Source organism: Chrysochloris asiatica, unplaced genomic scaffold (assembly GCF_000296735.1).
Source record: "Chrysochloris asiatica unplaced genomic scaffold, ChrAsi1.0 scaffold00045, whole genome shotgun sequence".
In the NCBI taxonomy this organism is placed as follows: domain Eukaryota; kingdom Metazoa; phylum Chordata; class Mammalia; order Afrosoricida; family Chrysochloridae; genus Chrysochloris; species Chrysochloris asiatica.
This window is the reverse complement of record NW_006408563.1, coordinates 4,187,805-4,211,448: the sequence shown is the minus strand read 5'-3', so window position 1 is coordinate 4,211,448 and position 23,644 is coordinate 4,187,805. Positions and strand designations below refer to the sequence as shown.

The 23,644-nt window shown below is 39.2% G+C and overlaps 1 protein-coding gene across 3 annotated transcripts in view; it reads left to right on the top strand.

The window, feature by feature from the left end:
- The window catches only part of PARD3B (par-3 family cell polarity regulator beta), a 1,706,387-nt gene that overhangs the window by 977,522 nt on the left and 705,221 nt on the right, over positions 1-23,644 (top strand). For 2 of the 3 annotated variants that reach the window (XM_006861956.1, XM_006861957.1), the window contains exon 11: positions 16,643-16,828. The exons of the other annotated variant lie outside the window; for it this stretch is intronic. In XM_006861956.1, coding sequence (XP_006862018.1) covers positions 16,643-16,828 — 186 coding nt within the window. The remainder of the gene's footprint in view (positions 1-16,642; positions 16,829-23,644) is intronic. 3 annotated transcript variants of the gene reach the window in all.

Sequence of the window (23,644 nt, the reverse complement as noted above, 5' to 3'; positions counted from 1 at the left end):
CCACCACAGCACGACAGACAGACGAGTGGTGGCCGTTTGGTTTTATGTCTATACATAATTTGGTTTTATGTCCAATACAGGATTACTATGGGTCAAACTGACTGGATGGCACTTAACAACAACAAAGAATTATAGCCATATTATTTGCCATTGATTTTTATATTCATAAAAAACCTGAATCCATGTATTTTAACTGTTGAATTTCTTCATGTAATATACTTTGATAGTCTTAATTTGGTTTATCTACTCTACTTTTAACAAGAAGTTAGAACAAAAACACCTATTGTTTCTCAAATGGATTATACAAGTACCAGTTTTGTAAAACTCCATGCCATCTGGATTATAAAACATTTATATTACTTTTCATGATAAAATAGTTTATTGATTTCTTTAACTTTTATCTAAGAGGGGAAAATAATTGTCAAAATCACTATACTTTTGAATTTCATAATCTTTCAAGAATAGTTATTATAAATCAGGGGAAATGTTAAAGGAATCTTAACTCTGAATTACTTTTTTTAGTTTTGATCCCAACTTCTTATTACATTAAGGTACTTTTGTATTGAACAAACAAAGAGCCATTTTTTGTCATTTGTTTTCTTGTATTAGGTTAATCCTTAAAGAAAATTGTTTTTTTGATAAGTTCAGTCAAAGATAGGCGCTTCTCAGTATTTTGCTCTCTTGGATCCTTTTTGGAGAGATGGATTTCAAAAACTATGAGAAAAGAGGAGTGACTCAATTATAGATATTTTAAAAGTTTTTTTCACTCATATATTTTGTTAATGAGTCGATATGCACTTAGATCACCTACGGACATTTACTTAAAAAATTGAGTTTATAGGACTAACAGGAAAAAACCTACATTTAACTTTTTTTTTCTTCCTCTAAAAGTATATACCAGCATTGCTTGTGTTTATCTCACTGAAATGTCCCCTGCTTATTTCAACATTAACTTGCATTTTCCTTTTCTAAATGATCCTAGGATAAGATTGAGCTTTAGGTTAAATCTCAATCTGGAACATAATCGAGAAGACTTTGATTTTCATTATCTGCAGTATGATCTCTGGTTCTTTTTTTGACACTTGTCTATATTGTCAGAAAGGTAAAAAATAATTTGCCTACTTGTAAATCCCAGAGAGTTGTGCTGATTTCATTTATATATCAGCAGTTATATATCAGCAGCAGTGAGGCTGAAAGGTTGTATTTTTTGTTTTTTTGTTTTTTTTTACCATTTATTAAAATGATCATCCTTAGATCATCATATCCCTTGGCATGTGCTGGCTCATCTGTTGCCTTTTTTCTGAGGACAGTACAAGGGAAAATAAAATGCTTTCCTGCTGTTGGAATGAGCCTCTGATCCCCACTCTAGGATGATAGTCACATGCTGAATTTTATATCATCCAATTGGCCAAAAACCTTTCATGTTTATAGTAGTTACCTAGTGCTTTTCTAGAAGATTTTTAAAATTCAAAAAATTAAATGTCTTGAAGGTGTCTGATCTTTTCATTGTTGTGAAATTTTATTTAGCTGTAACAAAAGTTTCCTCACCTTAAATTCCTTACAATTTACTTAGCAAAAGTTAACAATAATTAAGCTCATAAAACACCCTGCCAGAAATGCCAGGTATGGCTTTTACGTTATAATTTTTTTGAAGTATATTAACTTTTTTTTCCCCTTAAAGCCCTTTTGTTTGAGTTTTGATAATTGACAAAATGATTGCATGTGAAACATAACTCTTGCATAAAGTAAGCTGCTCACAACACACAGTAATTACACATTTGGGAGGCAAGGCAAAGACATCCAGCGCTTGCTTGTGCTGAGCCAAGAGCACAGCATTTAATGAAATGGGGGCCATCAAAGGTTCAACATGCATGCTCTCAGGTCTGACCTGGGCTTCTGGGAAATTGAACGTTAGCCCTGCAGACTGGTGAATTCCCCTAGGCTTTGAAAGGCTGGGTTATTACCACTTGCCTGCGTGAATCAAGCCCTGCTCTGTAATACAACAACATTTGTGATTCTAGAGATGGCCCCATTTGGAACACTTTTAGGCTAATAATGCGGATGTCTGCCTAGTCATCCATCTTCCTGCCTCTCTTCCTCCTCTCAACCAAAGTAATTACTTTTGATAGTTGTATTTATGTGAATGGTTAGAATATCTGGTCAAGCCCTACTATGTAGGCTCCTTTCTTCTTTCTTATGTCTTATTCATGAACTCTGTAACATCCTCTCCAGATAATAAATATTGTGAATGAAACAGAAAAGCCTTCTCACGTTTGCTCAGTAAACTTTCCCAACAATACTCTGTTCAGATAGACGATTTTATATAACATTGTTTTGCCAATAATAGACTCTTGGTAAGTAATTTTTGAATGAGTATGCATATGTTTTGTGAAGAGCAATTCTCACCCTGAAGGAAAGGAACAGACCATCCTAATTTCTGGATTACACCTGTGAGAATTGAGTATGTGTGAAAAGAGAAGGAACATTAGAGTACAATGCGCAAACAGAGAAATAGGAAGAAAAATAATTAATGGGAAGGAAAATGAAATATCTATCTATCTATCTATCTATCTATCTATCTATCTATCTATCTGATGATAATCAGGAGTCCTGGACTGCAAGGTCATTTTGAACTGCAAGGCCAGTGGTTCAAACTCACCAGGTGCTCTTCAGAAACCCTATATAAGTTTATTAGGCATCAGAACCAACTTAACAACAACAACAGTTAAAGTTAAAATCAAGTACGACAAATGAGAAGAAAGGGTGAGTGCTAGGGCTGGATAGGATGAGACATATAAAATGGCTCATAAAACATTGGAAAGAAAAGGCAGTAAACATTTTGCTCACTATTTGATTCTACCTTTCTTTTCTCTCTCTTTTACTTAATGATGTCTCTTACATTATATCATGGCAGTTTTCTCCATCTTCAAATTCCATTCTAGTATTAGATCTTGAAATCATTTGACTTGGTCATGACCCAATTTTTAAAAAGAATAAATTGGCAGAGAAAATAACTAGGATGTATTGCACTCTAAATATTGTCTTAAGAATTTTTTATCTATATATATATATATCTATATATGAGTGTTTCCATATTTGTGTGTGTGTGTGTGTAGATTGATAGATACATAGGTATGTGGCTTCGGGTTCTGTGTCACAGTATGTTCCAAACTTGATAAAATATATCACAAGTATTTCTATGAGCAATGCTCACTTGTAATGCAATTTAACACTGTGAACAGGCCTCACTTTATATCACAGATTAATAGTTATGACACGTCTTGGTGCCTTCAGTGAAGACAGTGGATGAACTGGGTTTTTCAAATGTTTCCTAGGAACAGGAAGTGTGTCATCAAAAGATGGGTCTGGATTACAAGTTACTTTTAATATCCCTTAAAGCTGTATGTGGGAGAAAGGTTTAGTCTCAGGAACCCCAAGGAATGATTCTACCGGACCCTTTAGTTTCCCCTGGAGTGGGATTGATGGGATAGCAGTGGATTGGGTTTGTAAGTGTAACACTTTATGCTTTTATAAATCTCTTCATGATTTCAATTACTGAAATCTGGGCTATTAATAGCAAAATGTGGTTCTAGAAATTTGTTTTATTTATGTCTATTTGTCGAGTACTGGTGGCACCACATTTAAGCACACAGCTGCTAATTGTGAAGTCAGTGGTTCAGATGTCCAGCTGCTCCACAGGAGAAAGATGCCGTAATCGGTTTGCATAAGGATTACAGCCTTAGAAACCCGGTGGGGCAGTTCTACTCTGTTCCATTTGTTTTCTATGAGTCCGAGTCGAGTAAATGCTGCTGTATAAATATGCATAGGTACATGCCAACTAAAACCCACTGCAGTGGAGTTGGTTACTACTAAGGGCTACTCTGAGTAGGGTTTCTAAGGCTGTAAATATTTCTGTGGCTGTAAATTTGTGTGGAGCTGTGGGTTAATGTGCTGGTTTGAACTGCAAAATCGGTGGGTCAAGCTCACCAACTGCTCCTTGGAAACCCTATACAGGTTCGCTGTGAGTTGGTACCAACTCTACAGCACTTAACAACAACGATCTTGTATATAGCATTCTATAGTCAGCTGGATTCAATAATCCATTATAATGGTCACATAGAATGCAGCCACTAAGTCATAGTTATGGGGCTTATTAGGGAAGCTAACAGATTACAGTGCAGGATAATATCTGCTCAGTTAGGACAGGCTCTCCTCTGCCATGCCCACAGACAGGCACCATTACAAAGGGCTTCGAGGACTCCACTGTAAACTTGAGTCTGAAGGCTCCTGGCTTTAGACTAAAGCTCCATGGGTCAGCAAACCTAGCACTGCCCCCAACCAATTAAGTACATGGAGGCCCTCTACTCTGCAAGCAAGCTTCCTGCCCAAAGTCACTCAGCTTGACTTACTTTATGCACTGGCTCTTTGTTCTGCTGCTCTTCCAGTATCACAACTTCTGTCCCTAGATCCAGGAGGTTTCACACTCAGTGATCTCAGGATCCAAAGTCTGCACTCACTCCTGGCACTTCTTTGATGGCTCATTTTATCCTCACGTCCTTGGAAAAAGGAGAGACAGACCACTTCTGAAAAGTTAACTACTGAAAACTTTATGAATTGTTGTTGTTGTTAAGTACTGTGGAGTCGGTTCCCACTCATAGCGACCCTGCACAGGGTTTCTGAGGCTGTAAATCTTTACGGGAGCAGAATGCCTCATCTTTCTCCCACCGAACCACTGGTGGTTCGAACTGCTGACCTTGAGATTGGCAGCCCAACTTGTAACCACTATGCAACCTTATGAATAGCAGTGGAATATTGTCTGACATAGAGCTGAAAGATGAGCTCCATAGGTTTGTAGGTACTCAAAAATATGTTTGGGAAAGAGCTGCCTCCTCAAAGTAGAGTTGACCTTCATTATGTGGATGGAGCAAAGCTTTAAAGACCTTCATTTGCTGATGGGACATAACTCAAAATGAAAAAAAGCAGCTGTAAGCAGCCATTAATAATTATAACATGGAATATACAAAGTATGAATCTAGGAAAGTTGGAAGTCATCAGGAATGAAATGGAACACATAAAGATTGATATCCTAGGCAATAGTGGGCTGAAATGGACAGATATTGGTCATTTTGAATCCGACAGTCATATAGTTTACTGTGCTAAGAATGACAAGTTGATGAGGAATAGCATCACACTCATCACCAAAAGAAAATTTTAAGATTTATTTTGAAATACAATGCTCTCTGTGATAGAATAATATCCATACACCTACATGGAAGTTGAAGTCCTGGTGTGACACTGTAGAATTAGCACTGGTTACTAACTACAAGGTTGACAGTTCAAATTCATCAGCTGCTCCTGGGAAGTCCTATAAAGGGTCACTATGAGTTGGAATCCACTCAATGGTCCATAAGGATGAGAGAAGATGATATAGAAGACCAGTTAATATAATCACATCCAGCATTTCTCAAGCTGAAGAACTGAAGAAAAAATTTGAGCCTTGACTTGAAATACTGAATGATTTTGTAGGCAAAACATTGAATGATGCAGGAAGCATTAAAAGAAGATGCAAGGTATACACAGAGTCACTGTACCAAAGAGAAATGATCAGTGTTCAACTATTTCAAGAGGTAGCGTATGGTCAAGAACCAATGGTACTGAAGGAAGAGGTTCAAACTGCACTGAAGACGTTGTTGCTGTGGTTGTTGTTGTTAGGTGCCATTGAGTCAGTACCAAATCATAGTGACCCTATGCACAACAGAACGAAACACTGCCCGGTCCTGGGCTAATTTCACAATTGTTGCCACACTTGAGCCCATTGATGCTGCCATTTTGCCAATCCATCTCACTGGTGGTCTTCCTCTTTTTCTCTGACCTTCCACCTTACGAAATATGATATCCCTCTCCAGTGATTGGTACCTCCTGACAATAAATCCAATGTATGAGAGATGAAATCTGGCCATCCTGGCCTCCAAGGAGCTCTCTGGCTGCACTTCTTCCAACACAGATCTGTTTGTTAGTGTGGGGTTGCGGGGAGGGAGGCTCCAGGAAGTGATAGAATGCTAACTGAAATGTTTCAACAAACTCATTTAGTACTTAAAGACACCTACCTGGCCAACCAATTGGAAGAGATACATATTTGTACATATTCCAAAGAAAAGTGACCTAACTGAATGTAGAACTCATCAAACAGTATCATCAATATGACATGCAAGTAAAATTTTGCTGAAGATAACTCAAAAATGGTTGCAGCAAGTATGTATGTATCCACAGTGAGCTGTCAGAAATCTAAGCAAAATTCAGAATAGGATGTGGAACTCAAGATATTGCTGATATTAGCTGGATCTTGGCTGAAAATAACAGAAAGATGTTTACTTGTGGTTTATTTGTCTATAAAAAGTCATCTGACTTTGTGGATCATAATAAACTATGGATAACATTGTGAAGAATAAGTATTCCAGAACACTTCATTGTCCTCATGAGGTATCCATACACAGACCAGAAAAAATGGTTCGAACAGAAAAAAGTGATACTGAATGGTTTAAAATCAGGAAAGGAATGCATCGGGGTTATATCCTTTCATTGTACATACTTAATCTGTATGCTGAGCAAATAATGTGAGAGACTGGACTATATGAAGAAGAACATGCTTCAGGATTGGAAGAAGACTCATCAATAACCTGTGATATGTAGATGGCACAACCTGGCTTCCTGGATGAGACGGAGACTCTGAGTGCTTTCTGACAAAGATCAGTATGGATTACATCTTAATGTAAAGAAAACAAACATTCTCACAACTGGACCAATAAATAACATCATGACAAAAGGAGAAAAAAAGAAGTTGTGAAGGACTTTATTTTGCTTGGACTCACATTCAACACTCATGGAAACTGGAGTCAAGAAATTGAATGACATGTTGCAGTAGGCAGATCTGGTGCAGAAGGCTTCTTTAGAGGATTGAAGAGCAAAGATGCTATTTTGAGGATTAAGGTGAGCTCGACCCAAGTCATGGCATTTTCATTTGCCTCATATGTATGTAAAAACTGGACAATGAATGTGTAAGACTATAGAAGAATTGATACTGTTGAATTTTGGTGCTGTTGAAGAATTTTGAAAGTGCCTTGGACTACCAGAAGAACAAATAAATCTTTCTTAGAAGAAATGCTGCCAAAATGATCCTTGTCTCAGATACTTTGAACATGTTATCAGGAGAGACCATTCCCTGGAAAAGTCCATCATGCTTGGCAAAGTAGAAGTTCAGCAAAAAACCGAGGAATACAACCAAGGAGATGGCTCAAAACATTGAGTACCACAGTGGGATCAAACAGGACAGAATTGTGATGACAGTGTAGGACCAGGAAGTGTTTCGCTCTGTTGTCATAGGGTCACTTTGAGTCAGGACCAACTGAGGGCACCTAACAACAATGACAACAACAAATCTTTATGGGAGCAGAAAGTTTCATCTTTCTCCCATGAAGCAGCTTCTGGGTTTGAACTGCTGACCCTGTAATTAGCAGTCTAATGCTTAACCTACAGCACCACCAGTGCTATGTGTATGTGTGTATATAAACATATATAGTTTCACACACTTACACATACAAACACACATACACATTCACCGAGATGCACATATAGTTGGATATCTGCATATTTGTTGCTGTTGGTAAGTGTTGTCAAGTTGGTTCTTACTCAGGCTTACATTGTATAGGGTTTTCAGGGAGAGGTTGGTGGGTTTGAACTACTGACCTTGTGATTATCCTACAGTGCCACACCAAGATTTTCATGTTCATTGTTTATTCAACAAAGATTTATTGAGTGCCTATTTTTGTGTCTGGCATTATTATTGCTGTTGTTAAGTGTCGTGGAGTTTGTGACCCTGTGTAGAGTTTCTGAGGGGTAGCTGGTAAGTTTGAACCACCAACTTTGCAGTTCAAGCCGACCTTGTGGTCCATTGCATTATCCCACAGTGCTACACCAGGACTCCTTGACATTATTGTAGGCAGAAGTAATATATTGATATGGAAAATAAAGTAAATGTGCTGCATTCAAAAGATATAAAAAATAAGCAAGCAATTAGACAGCATGTGATAAATGCTACAGAGAAAAGTAAAGGCATATAATGGACATAGGAGGCAGGGTGCAGTTGGAGGGTTTAGTGAAATTTTAAATAGTCCAGTAAGGGATGACCTGACTGATAAGTTGACATTGAAAAGAAAACAGAAATAAGTGAGGTACCGAGGTCTTCAGAGGTTTAGGGGGAGAGCATTCAAACAGAAGGATGAGATGATGAGAGGGACTTGAGGCACAGTGTGTGTACGGGTTGGTATAAAGACTAGCAAGGATGTCTCTGTGGCAATAACAGAGTGGGCAGTAGGAGGGAGCTAGGTCAAAGAGGGCACCACAGGGAAGGTGGATCATGTAGAGTTTGTGAACCTTTGCAAGGACTTTACTTTTTCTTTGAAAGGGTCTTGAGACCCTCAAGGATACCAAAGCTGCTGTTTTGATGTGGTGTCAATTTAAGAGTACAGTATTCTTCAGAGAAAGGTTAGAGAGGTGACAACACTGCTTTCAGAAGTCTACAGTCCTAGAAGAGGGTGTATCAAGAAATAGTATGTTCACATTTTGAAATTATTGTTTAATAAAGATTTCTTTGATTTTATAGCAGTACTTTTTAATTTACCCATATATTATACATTATATAGGAGTCCTGGTGTGACACTGTAGGATAAGTACTGGACTGCTAACCACAAATTGGCAGTTCAAATTCACTAGCTGCTCCTAGGAAGCCTCATACAAGGTCAATATGAGTCAGAACTGAATCAATGACACTTAACGACAACAGTGGTATTATATATCATATTAAAATTATATATAGTGCACACTGTTATAGGCTATATAATACACATGTACACACAGAGAGATGAAAGGGATTCAAAAAGTTTATGGGTGAGTTCCATTATCTTTTTATTCCATTTTTCCATGATTTTTTTGAAACTATACATACAGTTTCAAAAACTTATTAGTGTGCTTGTATATAGTATACATAGCATGAAAGTATATAACTATGCATATGTCATTGTATACAATTTTCAACTGTGTGGATCATGACAAGTGACAGATAACATTGCAACAAATGGGTATTACAACACATTTCTTTGTGCTCATGAGGAACTTGTAAATAGACCAAGAGACAGTTCAAGAAGAACCAAGGGGATTCTGAATGTTTTTAAAATCAGGAAAGGCATGTGCCAATATTATATTCTTTCACCATTCTTATTCATTCTGTATACTGAGCTAATAATCTGAGAAGCAAATAATATAAAGAAGAACATGGTATCAGGATTGTAGGAAGACTCATTAACAACCTGCAATGTGCACATAATATGACCTTGCTTGCTGGAAGGAAAGAGGACTTAAATAGTAACTGATGACGATCAAAGATCCCAGCCTTCACTACAGATTGCATATCAATGTAAACAAAACAAACATCCTCACAACTGGACCAATAAATGACATCATGATAAATGGAGAAAAGATGAAAGTTGTCAAAGACTTCATTTTGCTTGGACCCACAATCAAGAGTCAGAAAAGCAGAATCCAGAAAAAAAAACAACGATGTATTGCATTAGGCAAATCTATTGCACAAGACCTCCTTAAAGTGTTCAAGAACAAAGATATAAGTTTGAGGACTTAGGTGTGCCTGACCCAAGCCATGGTATCTTTAATAGATTCATATACATGCGAGAGTTGAACAGTGAATAAGAAGACCATAGAATAATTGATTTATTTGAGTTATGGTGTTGGAGAAGAAAATTGAAAGTACCAAACAAGTCTGTGTTGGAAGGAGTATAGCCAGAATGGTCCTCAGAAGTCAGGATGGCAAAACTTCATTTCTCATACTTTGGACATGTTCTAAGGAGGGAGCAGTCTCTAGAGAAGTACATAATGTTTGGTAAAGTGAAGGGTCGGCAAAAAAGAGGAAGATGCCCCAACAAATGGATTAGCACAGTGGTAGCAACAATAGGCTCAAGTGTCACAACAAGTTTGAGGACAGTACGGGACGCGAGTCCTGGTGTGGTGCTGTGGGTTAATATTCCAGACTGCAAAGTCATTTGAACTGCAAGGTTGGTGGTTCAAGCTCACCAGCTGCTCCTCAGAAACACTCTACAGGGTCGCTATGGGTCAGAACCAACTCGATGACACTTAACAACAACAACAGGACTGGGCAGTGTCTCATTCTGTTGTGCAAAGGATTACTGATTTGGAACTGCCTCGAAGACACCTCATAACAACAACATATGTCATTATAGACATGCATTTATGGACAATACAAGAGCATAGCAAATGATTCCTATCTCATCTATGAATTCATTTTGATAAATTTATCTTTTTAATAATAGAAGTTGTAGAAGTGCAATGAGAAATGTTCAAAAAAATAGAAATAGAAAGTGGAAGACCACCATCTATACTGCAGTGTTCAATGATAAGGAAACTCTTTTCTTTGCAGCTATATGGGTGGGGGTTAGGCTTCAAGGGTAGTTAGGTAAATAGGTAGATGGGTAGGTATCTGGGTATATGAGCCATGATTGAATTATACTGTGACACTAAGTTTGTTCATTTGATGTTATATTGTATTCTCACATGATTAGTAGTCTCTTCATCCATATTATTTTTGCAAATTTCAATGATTCTCAGAAAAAAAGATCAAATTCTATATTTACCAAATGACCTATATCTAAACATATATATCTTAATAAATTGTTGTTTTTATTAAGTACTGTCAATTTGGTTCTGACTCATAGCGACCCTGTATAGGGTTTCTGAGGAGCAACTGGTGGGTTTGAACTGCTGATCTTGTGGTTCAGAGTCCAGTGCCGATCCTACAGCGCCACATCAGGAATCTACTTGATATATTGCAATCTCTTCTTCCAGAGTTGGAATAAACTCAAAGGCTTTGTTTTTGTTTATTTGATTTATCACCTTTCTTTCCTCCTTTTTCCCATAAAGATCACATTTCTGCCCCTTTAAAATGAACTATCAGGTAGCCTGAAGCAAAGCTAAGAGCTGAACTTCCCGTAGTAGATTCTGATAAAGTGACTGGTCACTCATGAGCCTGGGTACTGATGGCCTGGCCCATTTCAGAGACAATTACTGCCACACTTTCCTGTGACTTACAGTAGTATCAACAAGCAGTTTATTAGCTATTAAAATGTGTCTCTGACCCTGGTCACCTTGAACATGACAGATTTTGGCAATTGTGGATTTCGGGCAGTGGCTATCAGATGATTTTGAATCGGGTCATTTGGCTGAGTCAAGCAAAACTAGTGTCATTTTTAGTTCTTGTAGCAGTTTGGGGCCAGGGTGGGGGAGCATTAGGCTACTGGTAGCTAGTGGGCAGAGACCATAGATACCACTAAATATCCAAAAATGCATAGACTAGTCCCCCATAACAAGAATTAGTAGTTGTCAGTTCTGCCAAGGTAAAGAAAGCCTGAGAGCCCTGGGCCGGTGCTACAACATTAGGCCTACATGTGTCATGGATTGAATTGTGGACCCAAAATATGTGTTGAAATCCCTACGAGGAGCTCTGGTAGCTTGGTGGTTACAAGTCGGGCTGCTAATTGTAGTGGTTAAAAGTCAGGCTGCTGTTCAAAACTACCCGCTGTTCCTCAAGAGAAAGATGAGGCTTTCTGCTCCAGTAAAGATTTACAAACTCAGAAACACTAGACGGTGTCACTATGAGTCAAACCAAGTCCATGACACCTAAACACCACATACTTGTGGTTAAGGATCCCTGGTGGCACAACAGGCTAAGCATTGGACTGCTAACTGAAATATCAGAGGTTTGAACCCAGCCTAAGGAGACAGATGAGATAGTCTATTTCTGTAAAGATTTATCACCTTAGAAACCAAGAGATTTATCACCTTATAGAAATTCTATGGGACAGTTCTCTAGTCTCTCCTATGTTGTTTTTGCTAAGTGCTGTTTAGTTGGTTCTGACTCATAGTGACCCCCCATATAGGGTTTCAAAGGAGTGGTTAGTGAATTGGAACCACCAACCTTGCAACTCAAACTGAAGTTGCTGTCCAGTGCATTATCTTACAGTGCAACACCAGGACTCCATCTTTCCTATGATGTTACGTACTGCCAAGTTGGTTCCAAGTCAGAGAGTAACCCTGTATGGGATTTTCAAGGAGCAACTGGTGAGCTTAAACCACCAGTGTTTTGGTTCAAACCGACCTTGCAGTCCAGTGTGTTAACCCAAAGGCAGAGCCACACCAGGTCTGACTATAAATCTGAATTCACTCCTAGGTATTGGGTTATACTGGTGGTTGTAATCCCTTGTGAGAAGGGGTTTTCTTTGTTACATTAATGAGGCATATTAGTGTGTGGTATATCTGTAGTCAGTCCTTCTTTAGATATGAAAGTAGATGAAGCAAGCAACAGAAGAGCCTCCATTGGTAACGACAGATTCCAATCACATGAAGAGACAAAGGACATTTCTCCAGAGTCAAGAGAGAGCCTCCCTTAGACCTGGCACCCTAAATTGGGACTTCTAGCCTCCTAAGGGTGAGAGAATAGATTTCTGTTAGCTAAAGCCATCCATCCACTTGTGGTATTTGTCTTATAGCAGCTGTAGGGGAACTAAGACATGTGAGCGGTCTGGGCATAGGGGCATCCCTTCTGATGTGGCTCTAGGAGCCCAAGAGGCTTTGTATGAAGGGTCTTCAAAAAGTTTGTGGAAAAAATGTCACTTAAAGATCATAGTATTTTTCCATGAACTTTTTGAAGCCCCCTTGTATATCAAAACATGGCCTACAGTGGTCAAATAATAAGAACTAATGCAAAGACTGAAAATGATTAAATTCCCAAGAGTTCCCTCTTCACATCAGTGTTACCTTTGGGTGTTATCTTCCTCTGGGAATCTGTGGTGAAATGTAAGGGAACTGTGGACAGAGTGTGGAAAGAGCTCCCCTCCGAAAGACAGGAAGTCAGGGAACACCCAAGGTCTGAAGCACCCCTGCCTTCGAGCTCATCATATGGCTAAACCAAAAATCCCTTTCCCATCGAGTTGTTTGAGACTCACAGTGACCCCACAGGACAGAGTAGAGCTGCTCTGTAGGGTTTCTGAGGCTATAAACCTTTATGGAAACGGACGGCCACATTTTTCGGCCCTAAAGGGACTGGTGGGTTCAAACCACTGGTCATTTGGTTAGCAGCTCAGTGCCTAACCCACTGTATCACCAGGGCTCTGTCATATCATTAAAGCCCTGCATTTGAGGCATTGTGAGTACTGTCTACCCTTTGCCATCCTGCTACACAGTCTTGTCTGGAAAGATTTGAGTTTAATTTTCAGAATTGTCAGTTGAACCAAGATTCTTGGAAGGAGGCATTCAGTATATTGATTTTTGTACATGAGGTAAGGGAACATTTATTTCTCACCAAGGAAATGGCTTTGTGAATTACTGTAGTGGCTCCCCTCTCCATTGGGAAGTTGGCTATAATTAGAGACCACTAATTATTGCTTGCGCCTGGTATAGCATAAGACAGATATAAACTATTACTGTTCTTGGGTGGAGAATATAAAATTGCATGGTACCCTGCTGTTGCTGTAGGAAACTGCCTTGGAATATCTTGTGGCCAACTCAAACCACAGTGATTCACAGAAGCTGAGACACAGAGACACAGCACCCTCAAGCCAGCAGGAGCCTAACACAACAGTCATACTGCCTTGCCCCCACAAAGCTCTGCCATTGACAAGCTTTGTGGATTCATAGCGTAGTAGTACTTCACAAATGTGACTCTCAATTTCCCCATCTGTAAAATGGGCACAACGATAAACCTCATTGGATTATGCTATGTAGGAAATGCATTACTGTACAAAGCACTTATTGACATTAGTCAATAGTGTACGTTTTAGTGGTTAATGTATTTTCAGCTGTCAGATGTCAGGGACTTAAAAAGAGAAATTATGTTTCAAAAGAAAAGATAGTCATGGCAGTCTGATTTCTATTTCCTTTCTACCACCTGTGTTACAAGTAAAAGGCATTAGTAGTGCAAGCATCGGTTATCAGTTCTATTAAGAGTTAAATACGGAAGCCCAAAGAAAACATGGTTGATTATTGAATTAATCAGCTTGGAGGTATTATTTAAGTAAAACTAGTCATAAAAAAAAAAAGTAAAAGCTTATCCTACTTTTTCTCTTAAATTTGAACTTTTACTTCAATAGAACTTTGTTAGACTGAAATTAACCAAATCCCAAAGAGCCCTGATAACATAAATGATTATGAAATGTTATGGATTCTAAATTGGGCATTTGAGAAGATAAAAATGAAGACTAATAGTATACATTTAGTATTTAGCTCTGGTATTCCACTGAATAAAAGATGAGTAGTTTGAATCCAATAATGGGATTTGTTTCCTAGATAATAATATAATGAATTAGCTAAAAGAACTAATCTGTAATAGGTTTATTAATTAAGCAATAAAGTTGCATTTCTTTCAAACAACCTGTTGTCAAAATTTTTAACGCTCACTTCAGTTAACTAAAATTGAATGAAGGAACTATTCCTTTACATGGTAAACATGGTTTTTGTCTCTTTTGCTATGATCAGACCCCTTAATCCTGTTTTAATTATGAGTTCTTGGCTCCTTCTGATTTTATAGTTGTTATTTTGTGGCCAGCATTTAAACAATTTTACAGAAGAATCCCCTCAATATGACCTTAAAAGATGAGAACCCCAGGCATAATTTTAGAGGGGAAGGCACTCCTGGCTTAGGGAGAGTTGATGGCGTCCTTCATTTGCAGATTTTTTAGTTATGTAGTTGGGCAGAGTCTCACATTTCTGCCAGCTTGAGAGAGAGGTAAATGCAGTACCTACAAAGATGACCAGGTCAACAGCAATTTTGTATTCCTACTGCTGTATGTTGGAAACCACTTGGGACCAAATAGGATCATAACTACATGCTTCTCCCTAGAGACTTATGCCCTAAATGTGCCTTTTGCTATCATGCTGAGCTTTTTCTTTTCTTTTCTTTTTTTAAAGAATATTAACCATGCTTGTGGCTAGATGTCATTTGTCAGAGTATATGAACATTTCTTGTGCATCGTCATTTCATTTAGGTTGAAAAACTGAATGGCAGTAGGTATCCTGTCTGAAGGTATAGGTTCAAAGCATGAGTTTTGGTAAACTGAAATTGAATTCAGTGATGGTGGTGGTTACATGCTACCAAGTCAATTCTGACTCTCAGCAGTCCTGTACAGGGTTTCCAAGACTGAAACTCTTTACAGGAGAAGAAAGCCCTGTCTTTCTTCATAGGAGCAACTGGTGGATTCAAACTGCTAACCTTGTGGTTAGCAGCCCAGCTCATAATCCACTATGCTATCAAGGCTGCTTCATTCAGTGATAGCCATTATAAATCATATTTCTCTAACTTTAAAAGAAAAAGGTGTTTCAAGTGCTCAGTGTCCTTTAGACAGCCATTATCAAAAAGCACTGCTTCTGTGGGAAAGCTATTACAGTTCCGTTGTTGTTTTCTCATTGAGTCAGTTCTGACTTACAGGAACCCTATGAATAGCTTTCTGAGAGTGGTTGGTGGGCTTTAACTGCCAACCTTGTAGTTACCAGTCTAGTGCTTATTCTACAACCCCATGCCAGGGCCCATTAAAATACTTTCGTTGTTATTATTAAGTGCCATTGAGTCAGTTCCTATTCATAGCAACCCTGTATAGGGTTTCTGAGGAGTGACTGGTAGGTTTGAACTGCTGACCAGGACTCCATCTCGTCACTAAACTCTGTTTATTTATCTATAAAATGAAGGTGTTGAGACTACATTATCTTTGAAATCTTGTCTTAGTTTCCTGGGGATGGCAGAGCAAAAATAGCATAAAGTGCATGGCTTTAAAGAACCGAAACTCATTTTTTTTCACGGCTCCAGATGTAAGAAGTGTAAATTCAGGACTTTGGCAAGGCTTTTCTCTCTCTAGCTCTGCCTCTGTTTCTCTCTGCTTCTGTGTCTCTCCTAGCTTCTAGTGGGCTGGCAGCAATTCTTGGTATTCCTTTGTTGGTTGTAGATGCATCTGCCTCCCTAATTACAAGATGCCTTATTACAAGACCTTGTGTATCACTCCTATTGATATGGCAAGGCTCATGTGACCTGAAAGACCCTAAAATAAAAAATCCCTAAACGAAGTCACAATCACAATCACAAGGATTAAGACTTCAATATATCTTTTTTGGAGGACACAATTTAATCCAAACTGGTCTCTTTTTATTCCTATGAGTTCTCCAGTCTAATGTCCAGTCATTATAATTATTCAGAATAGTCTACTGATTTGCCAAACGTATGTGTCATATTGCGTGACTCTGCCTTGTCAAATGATCTTCTGTGATTACCACAGGCAGATAACATTTGACCAGAAGCATATAGTATTCCTTCTGAGCTCTTCCCCATTCCATAGATGGGATGGTGGCCCCTTGCAGAGAAAAAAGACCAGGCTTTGATGGCCAGGAACAACATTGTGGCTATTAGAGGTCCTAGCATCCTGTCAGGCTGACTGGATCTGTGTGTGAAAACTCAAGAGGGTGGAGAATTACTCTGCATTCTGTCCTTCACTTTCTTCTTGTACATTTTCCCCTACAGAAAGGAGAACCTAACCGCAGCGCACTCTCCTTGGAGACAACAGAGCAGCTCACCTTCGAGATCCCCCTGAATGACTCAGGTTCTGCGGGTCTTGGGGTGAGCCTGAAAGGGAACAAGTCCCGAGAAAGTGGAACAGACCTGGGGATTTTTATCAAATCTATCATCCATGGAGGTGCTGCTTTTAAGGTAGGTAGAAATGATGTGCACAGGTATTCTGGAGCGATGCTGGACTTGGGGACTAAATGGAGAATACATTTGAAGGCTTTAGGCCACTGAGACCGTTCTGCCAGATGAAGGAAACACATGTGTGAACAGATATGTGCAACAATTGGCTGGCTTCTTTCTGTAAGTGGGTATTTTTATTTCCTAAAGATACTTCCTTAGGAGTAAGAATGGCGAGACTTCATCTCTCATTCTTTGGACATGTTCCCTGAAAAAAGACAGAATGCTTGGTAAAGTAGAGGGTCAGAGAAAAAGAGGAAGGCCTTCAATGAGGTGGATTGGCATAGTGGCAGAAGCAATGGGTACAAACATAACAATTGTGAGGTGGCTCAGGACAGGGCAGGGTTTCATTCTGCTGTACTTGGGGTCTCTGCAGCAGAACCAATTTGAGGGCACCTAACAAAGCTACTTCAAAAAAACCCCATCATAATTAGAATTATATTTTACATTTCTTCTATTACTCTCTTAGAATTCCTCACAGTTTGTTGTCTGACAGTTGAATCTAAAAAGAATACACAGAAAAACAAAACTCAAAACAGGTAAACATAAAGGCAGCAAATAAGAAAATGGTGCATGTAAAAATGAAAGCTCAGTGAATCCTGGGCAGGATTGTAAATTAAGGTCATTCAGCATATTTTTCACACCATGGTGCTGGGAATGCATATTTAGCTTTGAACACTTGGAGAATCTTGTCCATTTCCAGAATAAAGGGGATGGGTAGTGTGATGATAACTATTAACATGGCAAAGTCCCCAGGATTTGCACTCTGTATGCAAATTTAGGCAAGGAACTTGCCCAGAGATAGTCCATTTCCTTATCCATAAAATGAGCAGAATAAATAGCACCTAATTTATAAGATTCAACTCCACAGAGACTACACAGCACTTTAAAACAACATGGAATCCTGGTGACACTTTTCGTTAGGTGTTGGGCTGCTAACCACAAGGTTAGTGGTTCAAACCCACCAACTGCTCCATAGGAGAAGATGCCTAAGACCCAAGGAAGAGCAGTTCTGCTCTATCCTAAAGGGTTTCTATGAGCTATACTAAACTCGATTGTAGTGTGCTTAGTTGGTGGAATTTTGTAAGGTGACCCACTAAGGTGATTCACTGGACTAATCATGAGATTGGTGTGACACTTTTTGTTAGGTGTTGGGTTGCTCACCACAAGGTTGGTGGTTCAAACCCACCAGCCATTCATTGGAAACCCTATATAAACAGCAGGAGTAGGGAATGTCTGGCCTGTGTGTCGTATAAGGTCCGCAAAATCATTTGGTCTGGTCCTGCCAAGGAAACTGCAGTTCCAGCTATCACATTTGTTGTTGTTGTTGATACGTGCCATTGAGTCGGTGCTGACCCATAGCGACCATGTGTAGTGTTTCCGAGGAGCAGCTGGTGAGATTGAACTGTGACCCATTAACCCACAGTGCCACACCAGAACTGCAGACAACACATTAGGGGTGAGTTACTTAAATATTTTCCCAAATATATCAGGCTAATTTTTAAGTTGATAATTTTTTATGGTCCGCGAATTGATGTTAAAATTTTGGAAGACAGAAGGTTCCCCATCCCTGCTATATAGGGTTGCTAGGAGTCAGAATTGACTCCATAGGCATTAACAGCAATAGCTAAAAGATGATTCAGAGAATCCTGGTGTGGCACTCTAGGACAAGCACTGGACTGCAAACCTAACAGCAGCAACTCAGAAGCCCTAAACAGTGTCACTATGAGTTGGAGCCAACAGGATCACTTACCAACAAGAGATGATGCAGTGAGTTGGACATTTTGCTGTTAACCAAAAGACTGGTGTTTGGAGAAAGACAAAACAGTCTGTTTCCAAACCCATGTACAGCCTCAGAAACCCTATGGATCAATTCTGCTTTGCCCTATAGGATAGCTCTGAGTTGGAATCAATTGGAAGCCAGTGTATTTTGTTTTTGTTGTTTTTTAAGGATCAAATAATTAATACATTTAAAGTAGAGTGAGTAGAGTACTAAAGTGATTATGAAGTGGGAAAAACACATTTGTGATATAATTATCATCATCATTATTAACATTAGATCATGGGTGAGATTTTCGTAGTTTGAAAACTGCTTTAGCTACTCTACCTCTGTGATACACTCAAATCACTTGCCCTCACTTTCCCTCAGTTTCTTCATTTGTAAAATAGAGAGTAGCCAACTCCTCATATTTTTTGTGATGGTTAGAAGACAGAGTGCATGTGAAGTACCCGTGATAAGATTCTAGTCAGTGTTAGCGGTTTGAAATCATCTGGATCTCAATGTGTGGCCTCTCCCAAGCTAAGCCAAAAGAGGCCAAGATAGACTTTACAGTACTCCTGCTTCTAGAATTCTGACATTTGCCTTCTTGTACTTACCATTCTATTTTCACTTCAGACCTAAATATTGAGGCAATTTCCTCTTCCTTGGGCAATAAAAAACGTATTGTGGATAGACAACTCTTTAATTACAGCCTATGTATCAAGGAGCTTTTGTTGCACAATAAATAACCACACAGTTTCAGTGGCATATGTCAATAATCTTTGATCTCCTCTGCCGGGTAGCTAAGGAGGCTGCTGATACAAGCTGAAATGGTTATTATTACCCTGTAGTCTGCAGGTCTCCTTGGCCCCATGTATTTCACCTGTTCCTTGGAGCAGCATACTAGCTGAGCATGCTCTTGTCATGTCATGAGTGAAGTATCAAAGGGCCAATTGTTGTTGCTGTTGTTGAGAGCCATTGAATTGGTTCCAATCCATAGCGACCCTGTATAGGGTTTCCAAGGAGCAGCTGGTGAGCTTGAGATGCTGACCTTGTAGTTCAAACCAACTTTGCTCTCCAGTACATTAACCCACAGCACCACACCGAGACTCTAATCAAAATGGGTAAACCTCTGAAAACCTGAGCTTGAAACACTCTTAGGCTACACACAGCATTGGCTAAAACTAGTCACTTGGGTGAATCAAATCTCAAAAAAGTAGGGAAATACACTTCACCCACACTGTTGTTGTGGCAAGGGTCTGGGAAAGGTTAAGAAATGGTGCCAGCTATTCAATCAACCACACGTCCCGAAATCATCTCTTAGTCTGGTTCTAAAACACTGAACCAGGAGCAGAGGGAAATAATAATGAAAATATTAACACCACGACCAACAACAATGAGCATTTATTGGATGCTTAGTATGTACCGGAAGGAGCTCTGGTAACGTAGTGGTTACGAATTGGGCTGCGAACCTTAAGGCCAGCAGTTCGAAACTACCAGCCGCTCCGCGGGAGAAAGATGAGGCATTCTGCTCCCATAAAGATTTACAGCCTCGGAAACCCTGTACAGGGTCACTATGGGTCGGAACTGACTCGATGGCACTTAACAACAACAACAAGTATGTACTGGATGTTTTACATGAATTCTCTTGTTTATTCTTCACAATCATTTGTGATACTATTAAAATGTCTTTTTATCAAAGAGGAAACTGCAGATGACAGTGGTTAATGACTCTCCTGTAACCAAATAGCCAGAAATTAATTAAACCAAGATTTGACCCCAGACAGTGTGTCTGCAGAAGCTACGTAGCACGGCACTGCATGGAAGACCCTTTTGTGTTATCCGCTTACATTCATCTAGTGCAAGTGGTGGTTGTGTATCATGATTTTCAACCTTAGCCAAGCCACCTAGATGTGCATGTTTGTGGATAGATCCTTGGTCATATTTGTGAATTCCAGTTTGATCTTCATCTTCTTATTCCTGATGATATCTCTATTTGCAGAATTCATTCCAAGTGAAATTAAAAATGAGATGACTTTTTGGAAATTAAAAGCAAACATCTTAGATTCTTTATGGGCAATAACTTAAGCTCCAGCAGACACTGGTAAGCAGGTTAATATGTATATAAATGTTTGTGTAAAGCGAACGTCTCCTTACCTAAGCAATTTCTAGCAGTTCTGTTTCTTGCAGAAAGATTTCACTTTCCATTTATGTAAATTTCTTTCCTGACACTGGTCTGCTGAGTCAGAGGATCACACCATTAAAAAACACTGGACAGCATATTTATAGCTGATCTTAAACAGTAAGAGGCATCAATCATGGATTTAGCCTTGTTGTGAATGCTTAGGAGCCATTTGTCTTGTTTACCTTTCGCAGTGTAAAAGGGTAAAGGCTTGAGCTTTGCTTACAAATAAATCTGACTAACTCGGGGTGGAGGGCAGAGTTATGTTTTGTTTTGTTTTTTAGTTCTCTTTCTGTTTTTCCTATAAATCATTGTTACTCCTCAGAACATTGCCACCTGTTCTGTGATTCAGGATTATGTTTTACAAAAAATTGTTTTGCGACTTTGTTCCTGTCCCTGTTCAGAAGACACAAATGTAACAGACTACAGTGTCCTTAGGGAAAAGAAGAGCTAAGATTTGGGAACCTTACATCTGGGCCTAGTTTTTTTTTTTTTTTTTTTAATGTTTTATTGTCAATTATGTGATAGTTTACATGAGAGAACATTAGTTTTACATTCATTCTATCGTATATCATCTCATTGCCATGGTTACAGTCCCCTCCATGCAATCCTTCCCCCGTACCCACCAAGTCTTCAGCACACAGTCGCTCTCCCTCTCTGGATCTAATGTCTCCAGCTGCTCCATCGCTCCGCGTCATCATCTCTGCCTCCATTTCAGGCATCACTGCTTCTCTGGGTAGGGTCCCCCTCACTGTTCTTCTCCCTTAATCGTCCTAGGGACCTCCGCTCCTAGACTGAAAAGTTAATCACTCCCCTCCTTACTATAAAACATCTACCTTTACATTTCCGACCCTCACAAACAGTTCTGATAACAATTATTCACTAATGTATCACAAGAGAGCCGTCTGCATTTCATTGCATCAGCCCTGCCTAGTCAGATTGAATACTACTCACTGGAGATTCTACCTTCCTCCAGGCCCTCTGGATCTAGGTTCCCTCTTGAAAGCTTGTAAGCCAGTCAGTTCTTGCCTTTGTAGCCTCCTGCCCTCATTTTGGGTAGCCAATGTCCAAGTTGCCCATCCCTGTCTACTCTGTGTGTGGAGGGGGTGGGAATGATTCTTGTTGTAAGGACTTGTTCCCTCTTTTGAGCTACTGCATCCATAGGTGTAAGTCAAGTTCATCAAATTATATGAGAATACTTTTTTTTTTTTTTCCTTTTTTTTTTACTTCTGGTTGAGCTCTGATCATCTAGTCACTGAAGCCAGGTCAAGTGGGTATTTTCTGCAAGTGTGGGTGTTCTTATGCATATGCCCTCTCTTCTTATCAGCTGGATGCTTCACTTTCCATCCTAGTCCTCTGTGGCTATGTCACTGACTCTGGGCCCAGGAGTCCCCAGGTCTTGCCACACTGCTGGCTCTCTTTGCTTCTTTTTTTTTATTTAAGGTTTTTGTTGTGGATTGAGTGAAAGTTTACAGGGCACATCATCAGTTTCACATTCAACCATTCATATGACTTGTCTCATTACATTGATTATAATCCCCTCCATACATCATCAGTTAGCAGTGTTTCTCTCTATCCTCTTTAGCTTTTTTATTTTATTTTATTTTTTTTGGAGGGGGAGGATGGGCCTAGGTTTTTAATGAAACCAACAAAATAATTTTTCTGTTGATGCACAACGTTTTCCTCCTGGTCCTTCCGACCACTTACTGGTTCTGAAGATGTTTTTCCCTTTAGGGAAGGTGGATTTTTTGAAAACTAAACTACTTAGCAAAATATAACCAAATCCTTCCTGTAGATTCTTTGTGTTTTATTCTCCTGGGGACTTCCATGGGTAGTATTATCCAGCTACTCCAGAATTCACACTTGGAAGTGAGTCCTTGATTCACTCTAAGGGCAAACTGAACAATATTTTTACCAAATTCAGAATTATCCAATACTTAAATCTCAGCTTCATATTTAAATTATTCACCTCATTTATAATGTGGCTTCAAAAAGTTCTTGAAGAGATTCCACTGTCCTTCAGTTCTGTTTTTCCATGAACTTCTTGAAGCTCCCTCATACATGTGAAACCTAGATAATGAAAGAAAGATAGAAGAGTTGATGCATTTCCCTAAAGGGAAAAACAGCTTCAGAACCAATTAGTGGTATGAAGGACGAGGAAAGAAAGATTTGCATTTGGATTGTGTTGGAAAAGAATATTGGATATACCATGGTCTAATAGGAGTCCTGGTGTGGCACTGTGGGTTAATGTGCTAGACTGCAAAGCTGTTTGAACTGCAAGGTCAGCAGTTCAAGCTCACTAGCTGCTCCTCGGAAATCCTATAAAGGATTGCTATGGTTCAGAACTGACTCAACGACACTTCACAACAACAACAACAGAAGAACAAACAAATCACTTTGCTTTTTTCTTTTGAAAATTTTTGTTATGAATTGAATAAAATTTCACAGAAAAGATCTGTTTCATATTCAACAGATCACACACTTTGTTTCATCTCAATGACTACAATCCCCTCCATGCACCAACAGTTCTCCGACTTCCTCCCTGTGCTTCCTAGTTCTCCTCTACCCTCCTTCCCATCTCTTCTCAACTTTGTCCTTAAGTAAATGTTATTCTTTTGATCTTGAATGACAGACAGACCATTCCATGGTGAATATACCTTACTAGTGTTGTTGTCTCCCCCTTTATACCCTAACAATTGGGACCTGAGGGTGAGTTCCATTCCAGACCTGAAGAGTGGCTAAGAGCCATGGTCTTGGGTGCCTCCAGTCTCTTTTTGACCAGTAAGCCTGGTCTTCTATATAAAATTATATATATATAAAATATAAGAAAACTCAAAAT